Source organism: Melospiza melodia, chromosome 13 (genome assembly GCF_035770615.1).
Source record: "Melospiza melodia melodia isolate bMelMel2 chromosome 13, bMelMel2.pri, whole genome shotgun sequence".
Lineage (NCBI taxonomy): Eukaryota > Metazoa > Chordata > Aves > Passeriformes > Passerellidae > Melospiza > Melospiza melodia.
The window spans coordinates 20,907,540-20,925,058 of NC_086206.1; the positions used below are offsets into that span (position 1 = coordinate 20,907,540).

Here is a 17,519-nt window from a genome sequence, read left to right on the forward strand (position 1 = left end):
CCCTGAGGGTTTTGCTGGGAGTTCACCCCTTTCTGGCCAAACCATCCCCCAGCAGTGGCTTTGCAGCACAACCCTTGGATCCACTCCTTGCTCACTCCAAGCCAGCCCAGAGTCGCTGCTGGAATTCCTAAAAAGCCAAGTTCTTCCTTGCAAATCAGTTGATTCCAGCTTCTTATAGATTAGCTGGAGCTGATAAACTTGGCATTAGGAAGCAGGCCCAGGTATTATCCCTTCCCCTCACAGCTCTGGCCAAATCACAGGAGATCTGCAAAGATTTTTGGGAATCTGGTTGGTTGGGATTTTTCCCTGCCTCCTGCCAGCTCCCCTTGCCAGTTTGACCACTTGCCCGCTCATCCTCCGAGAAGAGTGAGTCAGCTTGGCAAAAAATTAATAAATAAAATATTCCAGGCCAGCCGCAGCAGGGACTCTCTGCCCTCAGACCCAAAATGGGGGCTCAAAAGCCACAAACCATCCTGGTCTTCCCCCTCTCTGGCTCTTCCCAATCCCAGTCTTGGCCTGAACACCCTCCCCCAGCTCAGCTTGGATGGTGAAGTGCAGTAAAATCCTGGAACCACGGAATGGTTTGGTTGGAAGGAGTTTAAAGCCCATCCCATTCCCCCCTGCCATGATCAGGGACACCTTCCCCTATCCCAGGCTCCTGGATTCATCCCAGCTGGGGGAGGAGGCTGGGGATGCTCAGAAGTGGGAGGAATTAAACAGCTCCTCTTGCATCACTCTTCCCTCCATCCCCTCATGAGCCCACAGGAACAGGATGATCTTTAAGGTCCCTTCCAACCCAAACCATCCCATAATTCTGTTTTATGGGGAAAGCCCCAGCCTCATTTTCACCGTGCTCTCCAGTTTGGCGTCTCCATCCCGGAAAAAATTTATGGCAGCACTTAGGGGAGGAGGAGCAGAGCGATGAGATCATGCCCTGTCCATGTGTCAGGGAGGAAAAAACCCCACTTTTCCAGGGAAATAAACTCCAGGCAATTAAGTGGGAATTAAGATTTAGCACACGCCACGAGCAGCAGGCGTGGAGAAAGGAGACAGCTGGTAAATTTAGGATGTGACAAAGTCATGCGAGCACTAACTGGATTACTGGCATTTATTTGGGAATACTTATGGATTTTATTATGCAACGTATGGATCTCCATAATTCTGCTTTTCACTCCTGCCAGCGTCTCAGGGAGCTTTACAAACAATTAATCAGCAGCACTCTGGGGAATCCAGTGTGTCCCTGTGCTCCAGGGAATCCAGTGTGTCCCCTCTGCTCCAGGGAATCCAGTGTGTCCCTGTGCTCCAGGGAATCCAGTGTGTTCCCTTTGCTCCAGGGAATCCAGTGTGTCCCTCTGCTCCAGGGAATCCAGTGTGTCCCTCTGCTCCAGGGAATCCAGTGTGTCCCTGTGCTCCAGGGAATCCAGTGTGTCCTCCAGGGAATCCAGTGTGTTCCCTTTGCCCCAGGGAATCCAGTGTGTCCCCTCTGCTCCAGGGAATCCAGTGTGTCCCCTCTGCTCCAGGGAATCCAGTGTGTCCCATGTCCTTCAGGGAATCCAGTGTGTCCCCTCTGCCCCAGGGAATCCAGTGTGTCCTCCAGGGAATCCAGTGTGTCCCTGTGCTCCAGGGAATCCAGTGTGTTCCCTTTGCTCCAGGGAATCCAGTGTGTCCCCTCTGTTCCAGTGAATCCAGTGTGTCCCCTCTGCCCCAGGGAATCCAGTGTGTCCTCTTTGCTCCAGGGAATCCAGTGTGTCCCATGTGCTCCAGGGAATCCAGTGCATTCCGTCTCTCCCCGAGTGTATTTGGATCATCCCTTCATTGATGTGATTGATTTTTAACCTTTTCTGAGCCAAATCTCCAAGTTTTCATTTTTTAAATTCCCTGCACTTTCTGGGCTCATCCTGGGAGTCCATGGGGATGAGCAGATCCAGAAGTCTCAGGTGTTTTCCAGAGATGGAAATGCATCCACCCTCCACGGGTGGTGATTTTAATCCATTTAGGTTGGATTTTAGGAGGAATTTCTTCCTGGAAGGAGTGACCAGGCACTGGAACTGCCCAGGGAGAGCTGCAATGCCCATCCTGGGGGTGTCCCAGCAATTCCTGAGGTGGCACTCAGTGCTCTGCTCTGGGGACAAGGTGGGGATCAGTCACAGGCTGGATTTGGTGACCCTGGAGCTTCTTCTCCATGGAATCAATGATCCCATGATTCCATCAAGGGGGTGCTGAGTGCCACAGGGAGGAGCAGAGTCTGGGCCATCCCAGAAGCCCAGCCTGGGGTGGTGGCTCCATGTGGGCTCCTCCAGTGTCGCCTCCTGCTCTGCCACCAGCCCCGTGTGACCCCTGGAAGGGCACAGCTGCTGCTCCAGCCCCCTTTCCTGGCAGGCAGAGAGGGCTGAGCGGCTCCAGGCGCCTCTCCAGGGAGAAGCAGAGTGTAATCCTGGCTGCTGAGCACGGGCCAGGCTCTCACAGACACTGTTAATCCTCAGCTGGGCCAGCAGGGACCTGGGAAAGTTCTGCAGAGAGGCAGGGACAGCCCCTGGGGGAGATTCAAATCCACATCCCTGAGAAGCTCCCCTGGAAGATGCCAGAGGTTTAAGGAACTCAGAGAGGCAGAATCTGAATTTTAACCTCCTGGTGGCTCTGATGGTTTAATGCACAGGTTTGATGTCCCAGTGTTTCTCACAGAGAACATTGGTGACAAAAATGTGGCTGGAAAGAGACCTGGAGAGGGACTGCGACAGGACATGGAGGGACAGGACAAGGGGGAATGGCTTGAAGCTGAAAAAGGGTGGATTTAGATGGGATATTGGGAAGAAATTCCCAATATCTGTGAGGGTGGGGAGGTCCTGGCACGGGTGCCCAGAGCAGCTGTGGCTGCCTCTGGATCCCTGGCAGTGCCCAAGGCCAGGTTGGAATAGTCTGGACCAGTGGAAGTTGTCCCTGCAGGGATTGGAATGAGATGGACTTAAAAGTATTTTCCAACCCAAACCATTCCACGGTTCCATGAAAAAAGGGAGCAGTCTGGACCTCCCCTCCCAGCAGTTTGCTGCAGCTCCTCCTTGGGGCATCCCTGCTCCTCCTAAAAGAGCAGGGCTGGGATACCTGACAGGGAATGGGCTGTGACAGCTTTGTCCCCTCCTCTGACCCCACCTGAGTGCTGGGCAGGGAGACCACTGAGTAAAAACCCATTTAAACCCAATTTTTGGGTGCATTAATCACAGAGAACCCTCAGGACCTGCAGCAGCACCACCACAGCCACTCCACCACCCCCAATAACTCTGGAAAACAGCTCGGATTCGCTTCCAGGGCTACTCCAGAGCAGCCAATGGCTGGGGATAAAGCATTTATTAGAGCAAAGAGAGCTGAGAAGTGTCAGGAGCAAACACAGGTGACAGCACAGCCACACTCACACCCTGTTCCCCAGCCCTTCCTACCAAAGCAGGCACATTCCTGGCCCTGTTTTCCATTTTTAGGAGCCTGTCAGAAATGGCACTCCCTCTCCACACAGATGTCGAGAAATTAGAGGGAATTCAGAGAGGCAGAAAAAAAAATGATTAAAGGAGATGGAGGCCCTGATTTTGGAGGGAAAAGAAATCAGTGGAGTTATTTATAACCCTGCCTGCACCGGGGTGGGAGCAGGAATTTTTGAAAGTGCCTGGATAGCTCGGATAAGGGGAAAAGGGGGAAAAGCAACCTCCGGAGGATGCTCTCAGAGAAGCTGTAAATCCTGAGTGATGGGATGAAATGCCAGCCAAAAAAAGCCTCTGGGGAATCATCAGCGAGTGCAGGGGACAGTTGTTGATCCAGAGGGAAAAAGTGCCCTAATCAAAATGTGTGAAGGGATGGTGGAGGCGGCTCCAGAGCCGAACCCCCCGCTCCTACCTCTGCTCCCAGTATTTATTTACATCCAGCATTTTACGCAAAACGTGGGGGTGGGCGTGGAAATGTTCTTTTTTTTTTTTTTTATTTCATCCCCAAAAAAACGGGTTTGGTTAAAAAAACAACCAAACCAGCTTTAAATTCAACCCTGGAGGCTCGTGGGAGATGCACGGAGAGGCTGCTGGGACGGGGTGGGAAATGGGATGGAGGGACCCTGGGGGAACAAATCTGAATTTCCTGGGTGATTTCCAGGCTGAGGAGCAGCTCGGGAAGGTGTTGGAAAATCCCCCATTCCCCAGCCAGCCCCAAGCTCTGCTGGCAGCTCCTCCCTCACAGCCAAAGGGTTTTGGAGGAGCCTGTGGGGGAAATGTGGGGTTTCCCGTGGCAGGGAGGAGCTGCCTAACGGGGTGCTGCTGTCTCTGTTGCCTTGCAGGACCTCTCACTCCAGGGCCAAGGCGGAGGCGGCCGTGACGGCGGCGCAGAAAGCGCAGGAGGAAGCGCGGATCGCCAGGATCACTGCCAAAGAGTTCTCACCTTCCTTCCAGCACAGGGAGAACGGTCAGTCCCTGCCAGGCCCTGCCCTCGCAGCCCTGAACGCCCCCAAAGCCCCCAAAGTGCCCTGGCTGGAGGCTCAGCCTGTGCCCGCTGCTCCCCATCCCCACCGGAGCTCTTGGAGGGGAAAACTCCATGGAATACCAGGTTTGGGGAGATTTAGGGCAGGGCTGTCAATATCCAGCAGTTCCACCTTGTTCTGTACTGTTTTCCCCGTGTTTCCTCTCTCTCCTCAAGTCTTTAGTTCATAGCCCTTGGTGGTTGCAAAGAAAGAGCCCAACAAGGGCACTGGATGCAAACACAGATGATCCCAGAGGTCACCACTGACTTTACACCCATGGCTGGTGCAGTTCCTGATTGCTTTGGAAAGGTTGGACCCAATGGGACCTGACCCTTCCCTCAGCCGTGCAAATCAGTCACTGGGAAAATCCACATTTGACCGACCTTCCTTCCTTCCTTCCTTCCTTCCTTCCTTCCTTCCTTCCTTCCTTCCTTCCTTCCTTCCTTCCTTCCTTCCTTCCTTCCTTCCTTCCTTCCTTCCTTCCTTCCTTCCTTTTCACCATTCTTTGTTGATTTATTCACATTTTTGCTCACCAAAAGCTCAGGGAGGACAGAGCCGAAGCTGAGCCGGGGTCGGGCCGGGGTCTGCAGCCAGCTGGGAGTGGGGACGCTCCAAGTCCCCCAGCAATAATTAACATCATAATTAAAGTGTGGCTGGATTTATAGAGAAATTTCCCAGCCCCGAGCCCTCCTCGGGAGGCGGCTGTCATTGTTCTCCCCCTCCCAGCTCAGCGAGGATTACTCACTCACTGTAATTGCTCCAGGGGCTGCTGCGGTGACTCAGGGCTGCTCCCGAGCTCGGGGACAAGGGACCATGGGCTGTGCTGGCCCAGCCCGGCCCGGTGCTCGCCTCACCGAGCTGCGGGGGCGGCCGGGGACTTCCCATGGCTCAGCTTTGGGGCTGCAGCAGCCTGAGCCGGGGCGCATCCCCAGGCAGGGCCGGTCCGAGCATCCCCCGCATCCCCCGCATCTCCCGGCCGCGGGAGGAGGCTCAGCCCGCTCCAAGCCCGCCCATCCCCGCTCCTGCCCAGCCCCATCTGTACACGGCAGATCTGAGCTTTCTCTGCGTGCTCCCAGGGGCTTCTCCAGCCCTGAGATGTTCCTCATCTCCATTTCCTCCTGCCAGGAGACTTTGCTGGTTTAAATCACCTCTTGGAAAGATATTTTTAGGTAATACATTTTTTACTAGCTCCTGGACGGGGCCGCGGCGCTTCGCTCGTGCTGGGGTTTGTGTGGTTGGAGCTCTGTCGGGGGGGTTGTGTGAGCCACGGGAGGGGAGGGCAGGCAAGGAAGGCGGTTCCACTCAGAGCGCATTAAAAAACAAACGCAGCATCCCAGATGTGCCGGCAGGGCTGGCAGCGCCCGCGGAGCCGCTCGGGCAGGTGATGGGTGTGAGAGGCTGTGTCACCCACAGAGCCGCCACCTCGGGTTGGGGACAGCCAGGTGGGAGCTGCCACCACCCTGCCGGCATTGCAGGGGCTCTGCGTGCCCACCGTGCTCAGGATCGTGGGTGCTGGGTGTGCCCCCATTATTCAAAATTTTGAGGGCTGGATATGCCCCCGTTATTCAGAATTATGGGTGCTGGATGTGCCCCCTTATCACAGGATTGTGGGTGCTGGGTGTGCCCCCATTATTCAAAATTTTGAGTGCTGGATATGCCCCCGTTATTCAGAATTATGGGTGCTGGATGTGCCCCCTTATCACAGGATTGTGGGTGCTGGATTTGTCACCCTTGTACAGGATTATGGGTGCTGGATGTGCCCTTCATATTCAGAATTGTGGGTGCTGGATGTGCCCTCCTATCACAGGATCGTGGGTCCTGGATGTGCTCCCCTTAAACAGGATTGTGGGTTCTGGATTTGTCTCCCTGTCACAGGATTGTGGGTGCTGGATGTGCCCCCGTTATTCAGAATTGTGAGTGCTGGATTTGTCTCCCTTTTACAGGATTTTGGGTGCTGGATTTGTCACCCTTGTACAGGATTTTGGGTGCTGGATGTGCCCCCCATATTCAGAATTATGGGTGCTGGATTTGTCACCCTTGTACAGGATTTTGGGTGCTGGATGTGCCCCCCATATTCAGAATTGTGGGTTCTGGACGTGCCCTCCTCGTTCAGAACCCTGGGTGCTGGCTCTGCTCCCTTGCAGGGTGCTGCAGGTCCCCAGTGCCACCCACGGCGTGCTGCGGTGGGTGCTGAGTGCCACCCACCCCCTGGGTGCTGGCTGTGCTCCCTTTCCACGGGATGCTGGGTGCTGGATGTGTTCCTGGCAGGGAGGTGGGTGTGGGTACCACCCACCTGGCACAGCGAGTGCCAGGGGTGCTGGGTGCCCCCTCAGAAGGGTTTGTGGGTGCTGTGGGACACCACAGAGGGGTCTGTGCCCACCTCAGCATCAGCCCTGGGCACGCCTGTGCAGCTGCAGCTCCTGGAAGGTAAAGACAAAACTGTCCTGTTTCATATCCTGCCCTCTCACCCATGGTTCCCATGCCCATCAGCCATGGGCATCTCCAGGTGCCCATCAACCCCAATTCCTGCACACAGCAGGATCACCCAGGCTTGGGTGGTGCTGCAGAACCGAGTGCCCCCGCTCAGAGACAGCCGCACACAGAGCCAGAGGCTCCCAAATCCCAAACGCGGCTCCTCAGCTCTGCCTTTGAAGCCTCGGAGGCCGGGCTCGGCTGCCTCCATCCCTCTGGAAATCCACATTCGGTGCTCTGCATCCTCCTTCGCTCTCACAACCCTTCTTCCAGGAACATCACGTGCCCCGGGGCTAATTTTAGCTCCGGATAATTGTTGCACATCCTCGGGTGCCGAAAGGGCCCCGGTGCATCCGCGGAGTTCCTGCGCAAGGAAACGCCTCCATCCCTGCGGGCTGCGGGGCTGGGGGGCAGCAGGGCCCCAGATGTGCCCCAGATGTGCCCCAGCTGTGCCCCAGCACCCCCAGTCCTGCCCCTCCCAGAGCCCCAGACCTCGGGGATTAACCCAGGAAACCCCCTGTGGATTGGTGGTAGGGAAGGTTTGGGGTGAGGGGGATTTGGTGCCATCTCCCTGGTGTGGCTGTGGGGAGCATCTCTGGGGTTTCTTGTCCCCTCTCTGGGGCTCTGGGAGCAGCAGCAGTGGATGTAGCCAGGCTGGGGCTGGTTATGGGGCTGGACATCAGCTCTGGGGGCCTTGGAGATGGTGGGAACTTGCAAATCCCTGGAATTCCAGCAAAATCCCTGAACTGAGGAAGATGAAGCCCAAAACCTTGGGTGAGCCCATTCCCACCGGTGGCTTTCCAGCTTTCTCACATGAAATCCTCTATTCCTTCTGTGCCTCACCTTCCCATTTGAGATCTTGGAAGGTGGCTGGGTCAGGAATGCCTGGGAAACATCCCAAAAAATTCTGTCTTTTATCCCAGAGACAGATATTCTGCAGGAAAACAGAGGGGTGAGCTCCACCTTTCTCCTTCTCAGCAATTTCCCACCAATACCAGGATTTTTCAGGGGCCCTGGATAAACTCCAGGAGATTCAGTCTCCCACATACAAACAGGGGGAAAATGAAGGCTGAACCATGTGAGTATCATCCCAAAAACTCGAGTCATTAGGAGACCATTTCCCATAAATTGCTTGGGTAGATTTCCAAGCAGTTTTTTCACTATTTCCCTCTCTGCCAGTCCTCCAATGGGGACTCCAGAATTCCCTGTGTGTATCCCGACCCTGGCAGGATAGGGCACATCCCAGCAGCTCCCCAAAAAAGGTTCAAGAGAGAAAATTGCCCAGCAGAAGTGGAGAGACCTGAGCAGGCGCTGCCGAGCGTTCGTTTTTAAACGATGGCAGGAAAATTGAGCTCTCCCTTTTCAAGACTCGTTTCTTGTCTCACCATAGCAATCACAATTAGATGCATTTCAGGGGCATTAGGCACTTAATATATTTATCAAATTATTCACCTAATTTAGCATGGCTTTAGCTGGGAATGACTAGAGAGGGGGAAAAGGAGAATTAACCACTATTAGCTCGCTTGAAATCGTTTGGTGTTTCATCAGTGATGAACACACTGGAGGTTTTTGTTCCATGTTCCTCCAGCAGCAGAAGACATTCAGCCCCTCCTGAGGTGCCCATCCCACGGTGACCCTGCCTGGGAAGTCTCTGAGCTGAAGGAATGAGGAGCCTCCAGTGGGATGAGGAGGGTGTGGGGTGCTGGCCTCAGGTGGCCCTGAACAACCAGCCCTGTCCTTCCATCCCATCCTGGGGCTGAGCAGGGAAATCTCCATGTCCTGCTGGGCTGTGTGAGGCAGGAAAGCCCTTGGATGTGAGGTTTGTGGGGTTTTTCTTGCACACCTGCCCAGATGTGGCCATTTCCCTCCTGCACCTGGCAGATGAAAACTGAGATGGTTCCCATCCAGGAGGGAGTGAGGTTGGTGTGAGGTGATCCCAGGGTGGCACCCAGGGTGATCCTGGTGACACCCAGCACACCCAGGGTGGTCCCAGTGTCACCCAGGACACCCAGGATGGTCCCAGTGTCACCCAGCACACACAAACACAGAGCACAGGGTGTGCCACCAGCCATGTCACAGGTTTCCCTTCCCATGCTTCCAGACTGGGAACTGATAGGAAATGTGGTCAGATGGATCCCAAAAAACCATCAGAACCTCTTGGTGGCTTCTCCACACCTCTGGGGTTGGAAAACCATTCCTATGCTGGTCATAGTTCTGCAAGGTGGGGCTCAGGGCAGCTTTGGTGTCACCACAGTGCTGCCAGCAGCTGTGACACTGCTGTCCCAATCCCACCCCGCTGCTCCCCACCACCCAACCCCCTGCTCCCCTTTCCTTACCACGAAAAACCCTCGGGGCATCCACGCACCAGAAATAATCCTGTTTCCTTCCCCTCTCCCTTCTCTCCCCTCCACGACTGCCCCCGAAGGGCTCGAATGCCAGCGGCCGAAGCGGCAGAACTCGAGCGATGACATCGAGGTCCTCTCCACCGGGACGCCCCTGCAGCAAGAGAGCCCCGAGCTGTACCGCAAAGGGACCACCCCGTCCGACCTGACCCCCGAGGACAGCCCGCTGCAGAGCTTCCCCGCCAGCCCCTGCTCCACGCCGCCCCTCGGCCCCTCCTGCAGGAACAAGAGCGCCCACTTCTCCAGGCAGGTCTCGGTGGACGAAGAGAGGGGCGGCGAGATCCAGATGTTGCTGGAGGGGCGCGGCGGGGATTACCTGCGCCCCAACAGCTGGAGCGAAGAGAAGGTGGGCGGGAGCCGCGCCGGGAGGAGCGGGACGATGCGCAGCGGGCAGCTGGGCTCCAACGCTGGCCCCGAAGACTACAGAGGTCGGAGCGGGGGACACAAACATTCGGCCTCCAACCACAAGCCGAGAGAGAGGTGGACAGATTCCCCAGCCACGGTTTCATGGACTTCCCACCACAGGTCCCACAACCACAGCTCAGGGAGCTCCAAGCTGCTTGAGCTGGACGAGGAGAAGATGAGCAATTACGAGATGGAGATGAAGCCCCTCATGAGGATGGATTCTTATATGCAAGAGATTCACACCCAAAAAAGACACTACAGCAAAGGGGGAGGCTGCAGGAGCGTGGCTGACGAGCACCGCGGGGAAGAGCGGGGCTTCGGGGTTCAGAGACTGAGGTCTAAGTCCCAGAACAAAGAGAATTTCAGGCCAGCTTCCTCTGCCGAGCCCACGGTGCAGAAACTGGAAAACCTGAGATTTGGGGACAAAGCTGAACCTCGGCTACTGAGGTGGGACTTAACCTTCTCCCCGCCACAGAAATCTTTACCTGTTGCACTAGAATCTGAAGAGGACAGTGGGGATGCGCTCAAATCCAGTACGGTGAGTGAGGGCACTGGGTGTGCAATTCTGCCCTGAAAGCCTGGGGCTGTTGTGGGGCTGAGTGGAGTCGGGTGGGAGGGAAATTTGGAAAATGTGAATTATCGTGGGTTTGTGCCTTGAATCCCCTCTGCTCCCTTCTCCCACTCTGCTGGACGTTGGTGTGGCAAGTTCCCTGCAGACTGTGCTGGGAGCATTCCCTGGGGGATGGAGTTTTGCAGCCCAGCCCCTGGGCCAGCAATAAAAATCCATTATTGCTTGGAATTTGGTGGGAAAGCTGCAGGAGCAGGCAAGGCATTGGTGATGCTTCCTTGGGTTATGGTTATGGCCACAGAGCTTCCTGCTGCTCCAGGACAGCCCCTTGTGAGACACCCCACCCTGGGCTCCTCATTTTGGGGGAGATAAGGACGCTTTGGGCATGAAATGGCTGCTGGGAAGGTGTTCAGGAGAGAAGACAGAGTGATCTTAAAAGCTGCTGCAGAGTGGAAGGGAATGATCTGTTCTCTGAACAGAATTAATGGGCTTAAAGTCAAGGAGGGTGAGCCATTAACCATGGCTAATGAGTTGAGGGCTGTAATGAACTGCCTGGGGAGGGAGGGTCTGAGGTTGGACATCTCAGCTCACACAGGACCTGGACAGAGCTGAACGTCCTCAGGAGAAGGCTGAGCTGGGTGGGGTTTTAGGTTTTTTGCAGTCTTGTTTTCTGAGGATTCCTGAATTTCCCATTAGAAGTTCCCTCACTTGTTGTTCCCACTGCTTGGCATTGACAGGAGAGGTGATGGGGTCTGCTGGGAGCACTGGGGAAGCCACCAGTGCCCCAAAATGTCCCTTATTGAGTCAGTGCCAAACACAGGGCAGGCCTGGAGGTGTCCCATGAGGATGCCCCAGACCTACCGAGGAGAAATGGAAAACCTGTCACGCTCAGGAGGTGACATTTCAGCAGGAAGGAGCTAAATCTCCCTGTCAGGGGAGTACAGGACGGTGCCTGATCACGAAACTGAAATGAATTTGTCAGTCAGGCTGAAAATTCAGGCGAGAGGCATCGAGGTGTGTGAGGTGTGGTGACATTTGCCGTGGCTGCAGTGTCCCTGCTCCTCCAGCACCTGCCAGCAGAGCCGAGCTGCAGAGAGAGGAGGGAGCAGCCTGGGATGCAGGAAGGATGGATCTGCCCCAGCTTTCCTGATGGAGCTGTGATAAATCCCCCCCAGAACAGCCTGGGAGGCAGGAAGGATGGATCTGCCCCAGCTTTCCTGATGGAGCTGTGATAAATCCCCCCCAGAGCAGCCTGGGAGGCAGGAAGGATGGATCTGCCCCAGCTTTCCTGATAGAGCTGTGATAAATGCCCCCAGAACAGCCTGGGATGCAGGAAGGAAGGATCTGCTGATAAATCCCCCCCAGCAGCCCTGGAGCTCTCTGCCTCCCCATCCCTGGGCTCAGCAGCTCCCACCCAGCACCGAGGGGGAGCTGAGCACAGAGGATCCACAGGACCCCATCCTGCAGCCCTGGAAAAGCAGAGCCATGCAGGCTGTCCTTGCCTGCCTGGGAAGCACTGGAGACATGACAGGCAGCATTAGGAGCCTGACAGGCTCCCAGAGGGGAAGAGCAGCAGCAGTAATTGCACAGACACAGCCTGGCAAGGCCGTGGGATGCGCAGATGTTCCAGCACCTCTGACAACACAACCTGGGAGACACAGGGCCCCCAGGAGGGATGAAACCACTGTTTCTCCTCGCTGAGAGCCACGTGATTTTGGGGAGATCAGTGGCACAAGCAGCTCTGAGCTGTGTCCCCACCCAGCCCATCAGATGTGCTCCCACCTCGGAGCTGTCACAATAAACCTCTCTCCACAAGGCTGGAGGCAAACTGCCACCAAGACATTCCTGGCCATTCCCAGCGAGTCCTGGCCACTAAGGAAGGGCCCAGGCTGCGTGGAGAAGTGCATGGAAAAGCCATTAGGATGCACATCCTACTTTGGAAGTGCTGGAGCTGCGGAGCAGCATGTTCAGTTTTCTCACATTCATAACCGAGGGTGGAACAGATGGCGAAGGTTTGGGAGGAAGCTAATGTAATACAGAGGAAGAGATAATATGTGGATTTAAATAACCCACAATGCCAGCAACAATTTGTTCTAGCAGGAATTGCACGGTGCTAGCAGGGTTTTGTTCCAGTGGCCTGGCAGAGAGGGGGTGGCTGGACAGGAGCAGGGGAAGGTGTAGGGGAGGAATGGGAGGTGCAGGATCTGTGCTCCAACCTCCTGCCCAAACCCGTGACCTCACCTGCCATCAGAAGCATTTCAGACTTCAGGGAGTGGTGAATCCCTGAGGAGGAGGAGGAGGGGAAGGCTGAGGGGGAAGGATTCATCCCACGGACCCCACATCCATCCCCACACAACACAGACACTCACACACTCCATCCTGCAAATCCTCCCTGAATCCTGCTCCAGCTCCACATACCCCCACAGCAAATCAAGGCTCCCCAATCCCCCCCCAAAGCCCAATTCCCTACACTGGCCTGAAATCCCCCTTCCCTGGGGCCTGGCAGGGCTGTGGGCAGGTGTGTGAGGGCCCACACTGCTCCAGCCTCTCCCCTGGGTGCCAGCAGTGCCAGCTCTCTCAAAAGGAGGGGCTCCAAGGGCAGCTCCCAGCTCTCTCCAGCTGGACTCCCAGAGAAAGGAGCTGCCATGAGCAGGAGGGATGCTCAGAGCTGAGCACGGCTATTTTTGCCCTACCTGAGGTATCCCTGAGCAGAAGCGAGGTCACCCTCACGGCTTAGCTTATTTTAAAAATAATCTGCCCTAAACCAGCTCTGCACAAGCCATTCATGAGCCCAGGGCTTGGATCTGTGCTGGAGTGGCAGCTCCAGCTTCCAGAGGTAGCACACCTCTGCCAGTGCTGGAACAGGCTGGGTATGCAGGTCTCACAAATACACACCCCAAAATAATCACTGCTCCTGATTGCCATCTGAAAAACAAGCTGGGAGCCACAGGGCCTTGAATCCAAGCTTTTCCAAAGCTGCACAGGCAGGGATGCAGACTCCACAAAGGAGTCTGTAGGAGCTGTAGGAACTTTGTCACTTTTCCCCAGTCCTTTTAAAGAAGCTCCCAGAACCACCCCCCTTTGTTGGGGCTGCACACCAGGAATTGAAAAAATCCTCTCATAAAGGTCATTTCTTGAGGCCATGGCTCAGTAACATCGATGAAATTCAGCACTGCTTGGTGTTGGCTCTCAGGGGATTTGGGGTTTTGGGGTCACTGAGCCACACAAATGGTTTAAAATGACATTTAAGGCCACCTGATCTCTCTGTGCCTCTGTGGGCACTGACCCCAGCACCCAGAGGACAAACTCAGAGCAATTGTCAGCGTTGGGGCAGAGGAAAACGGGAGCCAATGTGCCAGGACCAGTGCCGGTGTTGTGGGATTAAGGGATTTACGGGAATGTCCCCATCCCTCCCAGCCTTAAAGGCCCATGAGGCACAAAGCCTGGGCCTGGGTGCTTCACAGAAGCCTTTGAAGAGAAGTAAAATGGGAAATGAAAAAAGGAATTGTCGAGAGACTGGGAAGGGAAAGGATCTTTCTGAAACGCCAGCGAGCGTTTTATCCACAAACCACAGCCCGTGGCAGGGCTGGGGAGGAGGAGAAGGGAGCAGATCTCCCTCCCTGCAGGTGCTGTACATCTGCCGCTTCTGGAAGGGAGGAGAAGCGCTTTGGGCACGGAGCGGCTCAGCGGGAAGGGCCGGGCTCAGGCACCGCCTGATCCATCACCCCCTGTCCCCGCTCAGCAGCTGTGACCCCCAGCTCAGCAGAGCCTTCAGGGACCGCCCTGCTCTGAGGGCACCGGGGGCGTGAGGGGGCTCGAGGCTCGGTCCTTCAGCACCGGGGGTGTGAGGGGGCTCGAGGATCGGCCCTTCATTATTGGGGGCGTGAGGGGGCTCGAGATCCTTCAGCACCGGGGGTGTGAGGGGGCTAGAGGCTCGGTCCTTCATTATTGGGGGCATGAGGGGGCTCGAGGTCCTTCAGCACCGGGGGTGTGAGGGGGCTAGAGGCTCGGTCCTTCATTATTGGGGGCGTGAGGGGGCTCGAGGATCGGCCCTTCAGCACCGGGGGCGTGAGGGGGCTCGAGGCTTGGCCCTTCACGGTGCCCTGCCCCATCGCACCCCAGAGACGTGAGGGCTGCAGCCCAAAGCCAGCCCTGGCTGTTCTCCGCAGCATCACACAGAGCAAATCCCAGCCCAAATGCAGAAATTCCCGGGGAAAGAAGCGCAGCAGAGGCTCTAAAGGCATCTCCCGGCTGAGGGATCTCCGAGAGCCCTCCGTGCCCCTGCGGGGGTGGCGGGGAGGGATCCCGGCAGCCTCTCCCTCCCTCTCTCCTCCGGCAGCGAGCGGCTGAGGGGCGGATTTGCCAGCAGATATTGCAGGCAGGTTTCGCTGTCGCTGGGGAAAGGCAGGAGCACGCAGCCAATCTGCAGGGAGCTGCCGGGGCTGCGGGCACAGGGCTCGGCACAGCCTCCCCCGGCACGGCAGCGGGGATGGAGCCCGGCAGCGGCACCTCCCCGCTGGATCTCCCCGTGCTCTTGCAATACCACACGAAATGAACGATACTCACACGCTGAGGTGTCCAAGGCAAAAAAAAAAAAAAGCACGTTTATTTCCCGAATTCGTTATTTATAGAATTCCAAAAGTGACCATGGATTGGAGGATGAAATTGCTGCCTCTGCAATCACAGTGGTCAAACCAACAGTTCATCAATTCTCTCTTCCTCTAGAAAGGAATGCAAAACAATCATTATTGACATGAAAAGTGCGTGAGAAACTCCATTACAAAAATGTAAACATCAGAAGGCTTAGAACTTTAGAAGAACAGGGCAACACCCTTGCCAGAGCTGCCAGGTTATTCCTGAAGGGATTCATCCCAGGTGGAGATGAATTTCCCTTCCTTTTTAAGGCATCTTTAGCCCTAAAGGTCGTAAAACGAGTTAGAAATAAAACCTGGGTGTTTTCTCCACCCCAGCCTGTTTGGGGTGTGAACATCCCCTGTGCATGGAGGTGTTCCCATTTGGGAACCTGGGGACTTGTTTGGCATTAACCTCCCTGGGATTAAACCCTGTGATTTATCCCTGTGGTCTTCCAACTTCAGGTTTTCCCATTTATTTCTTTCCCTATCAGGAGCTATCCCCAGGTCTCCCAACACAATCATCCCTGGGTTTTCCTTATTCCTGTCATCTCAAGCAACCAGATTCACCTCAATCCCAGCTGGCAGCTGTGTGCCCAGACAAACAGAAGCCATAATTTCATGGGAATAAGGAGGAAGAGGAGTCCTGTTGCCATCACAGCTCTGGAATGAGGCAGGGCTGAGCATTGCTGCAGGGGTTGTCTCTTCTTAAAACAAATAATAATCACAAACTGTTCCTCCTCTAATCCCTTTCGTGTTCAGACAACCTGAGGTAAATAATCTTCAGAGAGAAATGGTGTGTTCAACTCGACAGGGTCCTTTTCAAAGCCTTTTCATCTCCAGGGCCTTTGATGTACCAGGGAGCACCTTCTTGGCTCTGCTCCTATCACTGGCTATGGGGGTTGAGCCCAATTCCATCTCTTAGCTTGGAAAATTTGGAGCCAAACACTAGCTTTAGACTGCATTAGAACCAAATTGTGACTGCTGTTTTTAGTATAAAAATCTTAAAATGAGAGCTTCAAACATACCTAAACAAACACTGAGCACCTGGAAGGTGAGGATTGAACCAGGGGTGACAAATCAGTTCTTTAGGAGGCTAAAGGATCCCTAAGAGGATAACCTCTCATTTTTTTAGCCTTTTTTTCCTTAGAAGCAGGTTTTTCTATCCCACCCAACTCACTTTCACTCACACAAGCACTTTTAGCATCTCCTGGGCCCCTTCCTGGAGCCACGGGAGCTGCTGCAATCCGCTGGAGAAAGCCAAGTGGCTCCCTGATGTTTCCTTTGCTAAATGCTCCTTAACCATTTCACAGAGCCTGTTCCTGGCAGTGATGTGACAATTCAGCACAAATGTCACCGAGCTGCTAAGTTTGCAGCCCTTTCTGCAGTGCTGAGGCTGGAAAATGGTGCATATCTATGTATTTTATTTTTTTTTTTTTTTTTGCTGATCCAAGTCCTTAGTAATTACACTTAATAGATCCCAGAGGGATTCCTAGGTAACCTGCACTCTGGTTTCCATGGCAGAGAGGCAGAGCTTGTACCCTGTGATAACAGATAATAATGGATTGCTAATGCTTAAATTAATTATGCCACAATTGCATTTGTAAACCAGCTGTCCGTCGTATTCCCAGAAAAACTCCGGAGTTGCTACACAACAGTTCCAGGATAAAAACAAACAAGGCAGAGGGGCAGGGATTACTCTACAGCGACAATTACTGTTATTACTCCTGTGCCATAACCATGGCTTATTCCTATTTTAGTGTGTCCATGGGTTAAAGTCTAAGTTTCTGTTCTTTAAGCTTGGAAGCAAAGCTTAAAAATCCTTGGAGAGCCAACCTGTTGATAGAGAAGGATCCTTTTGCCCAGCTGATATTGGTGTGGATTCCCATCCTTGGCAGATGTTTTCCTTCTGTCCCCCTAGTTTTCCAGCTGAGAGCACAGCTTTGATGCCCTTTGTGTGCAAATCACAGAACCACGGGATCATTTACCTGGAAAACGCTCTGGAGTTGAGTCCCACCATTCCCCCAGCACTGCTCCACGTCCCCAAGTGCCACATCCACACAGCTCTGGGGATGGGGACTCCACCACTGCCCTGGATGAAGAATTATTCCCAAATATCCAAGCTGAACCTCCCTGGTACAAGTGGAGGCTGATTCCTCTTGTCCTGTTGCTGTTTTTTGGGAGAAGTGAGCAGTGAAGGCTGAGCTCCCTCCCCAAAGTCTGGACGTCAGCTGCATCCCAAAGTGGCGGAACAGGGAACTGGAGCAGGGGCAGCGCTGGCTGTGCTGTTTTGGCCGGGAATTCCTCCATGGAGCAGCCCAGGGATGGGGCTGAGCCCTCCCTGCCTGCGGGGCCGGGGCAGGAGCTCGTTCTGTGCCTCGGCGGGGCCGTGCCAAGGCAAACAATGACACTGATAATCGCCTGCAATCTGTTATTATATTACCAGCAGCTCAAAAACCCTAAAACCCAATAATCTTCTGAAATGCAGCTAATCCCTCCCAGCGCCAGCAAGGCCGGGCTTGGCACGGCCGGGCTGGGGAAGGGAAGGAGCA

The 17,519-nt window shown here is 54.8% G+C and overlaps 1 protein-coding gene across 1 annotated transcript in view; it reads left to right on the forward strand.

The window, feature by feature from the left end:
* JPH3 (junctophilin 3) overlaps window positions 1-17,519 on the forward strand; it is a 46,863-nt gene that overhangs the window by 25,897 nt on the left and 3,447 nt on the right. The window contains exons 3-4 of the mRNA XM_063168168.1: window positions 4,310-4,434; window positions 9,387-10,306. Of these exons, the coding sequence (XP_063024238.1) occupies window positions 4,310-4,434; window positions 9,387-10,306 (1,045 nt within the window). The remainder of the gene's footprint in view (window positions 1-4,309; window positions 4,435-9,386; window positions 10,307-17,519) is intronic.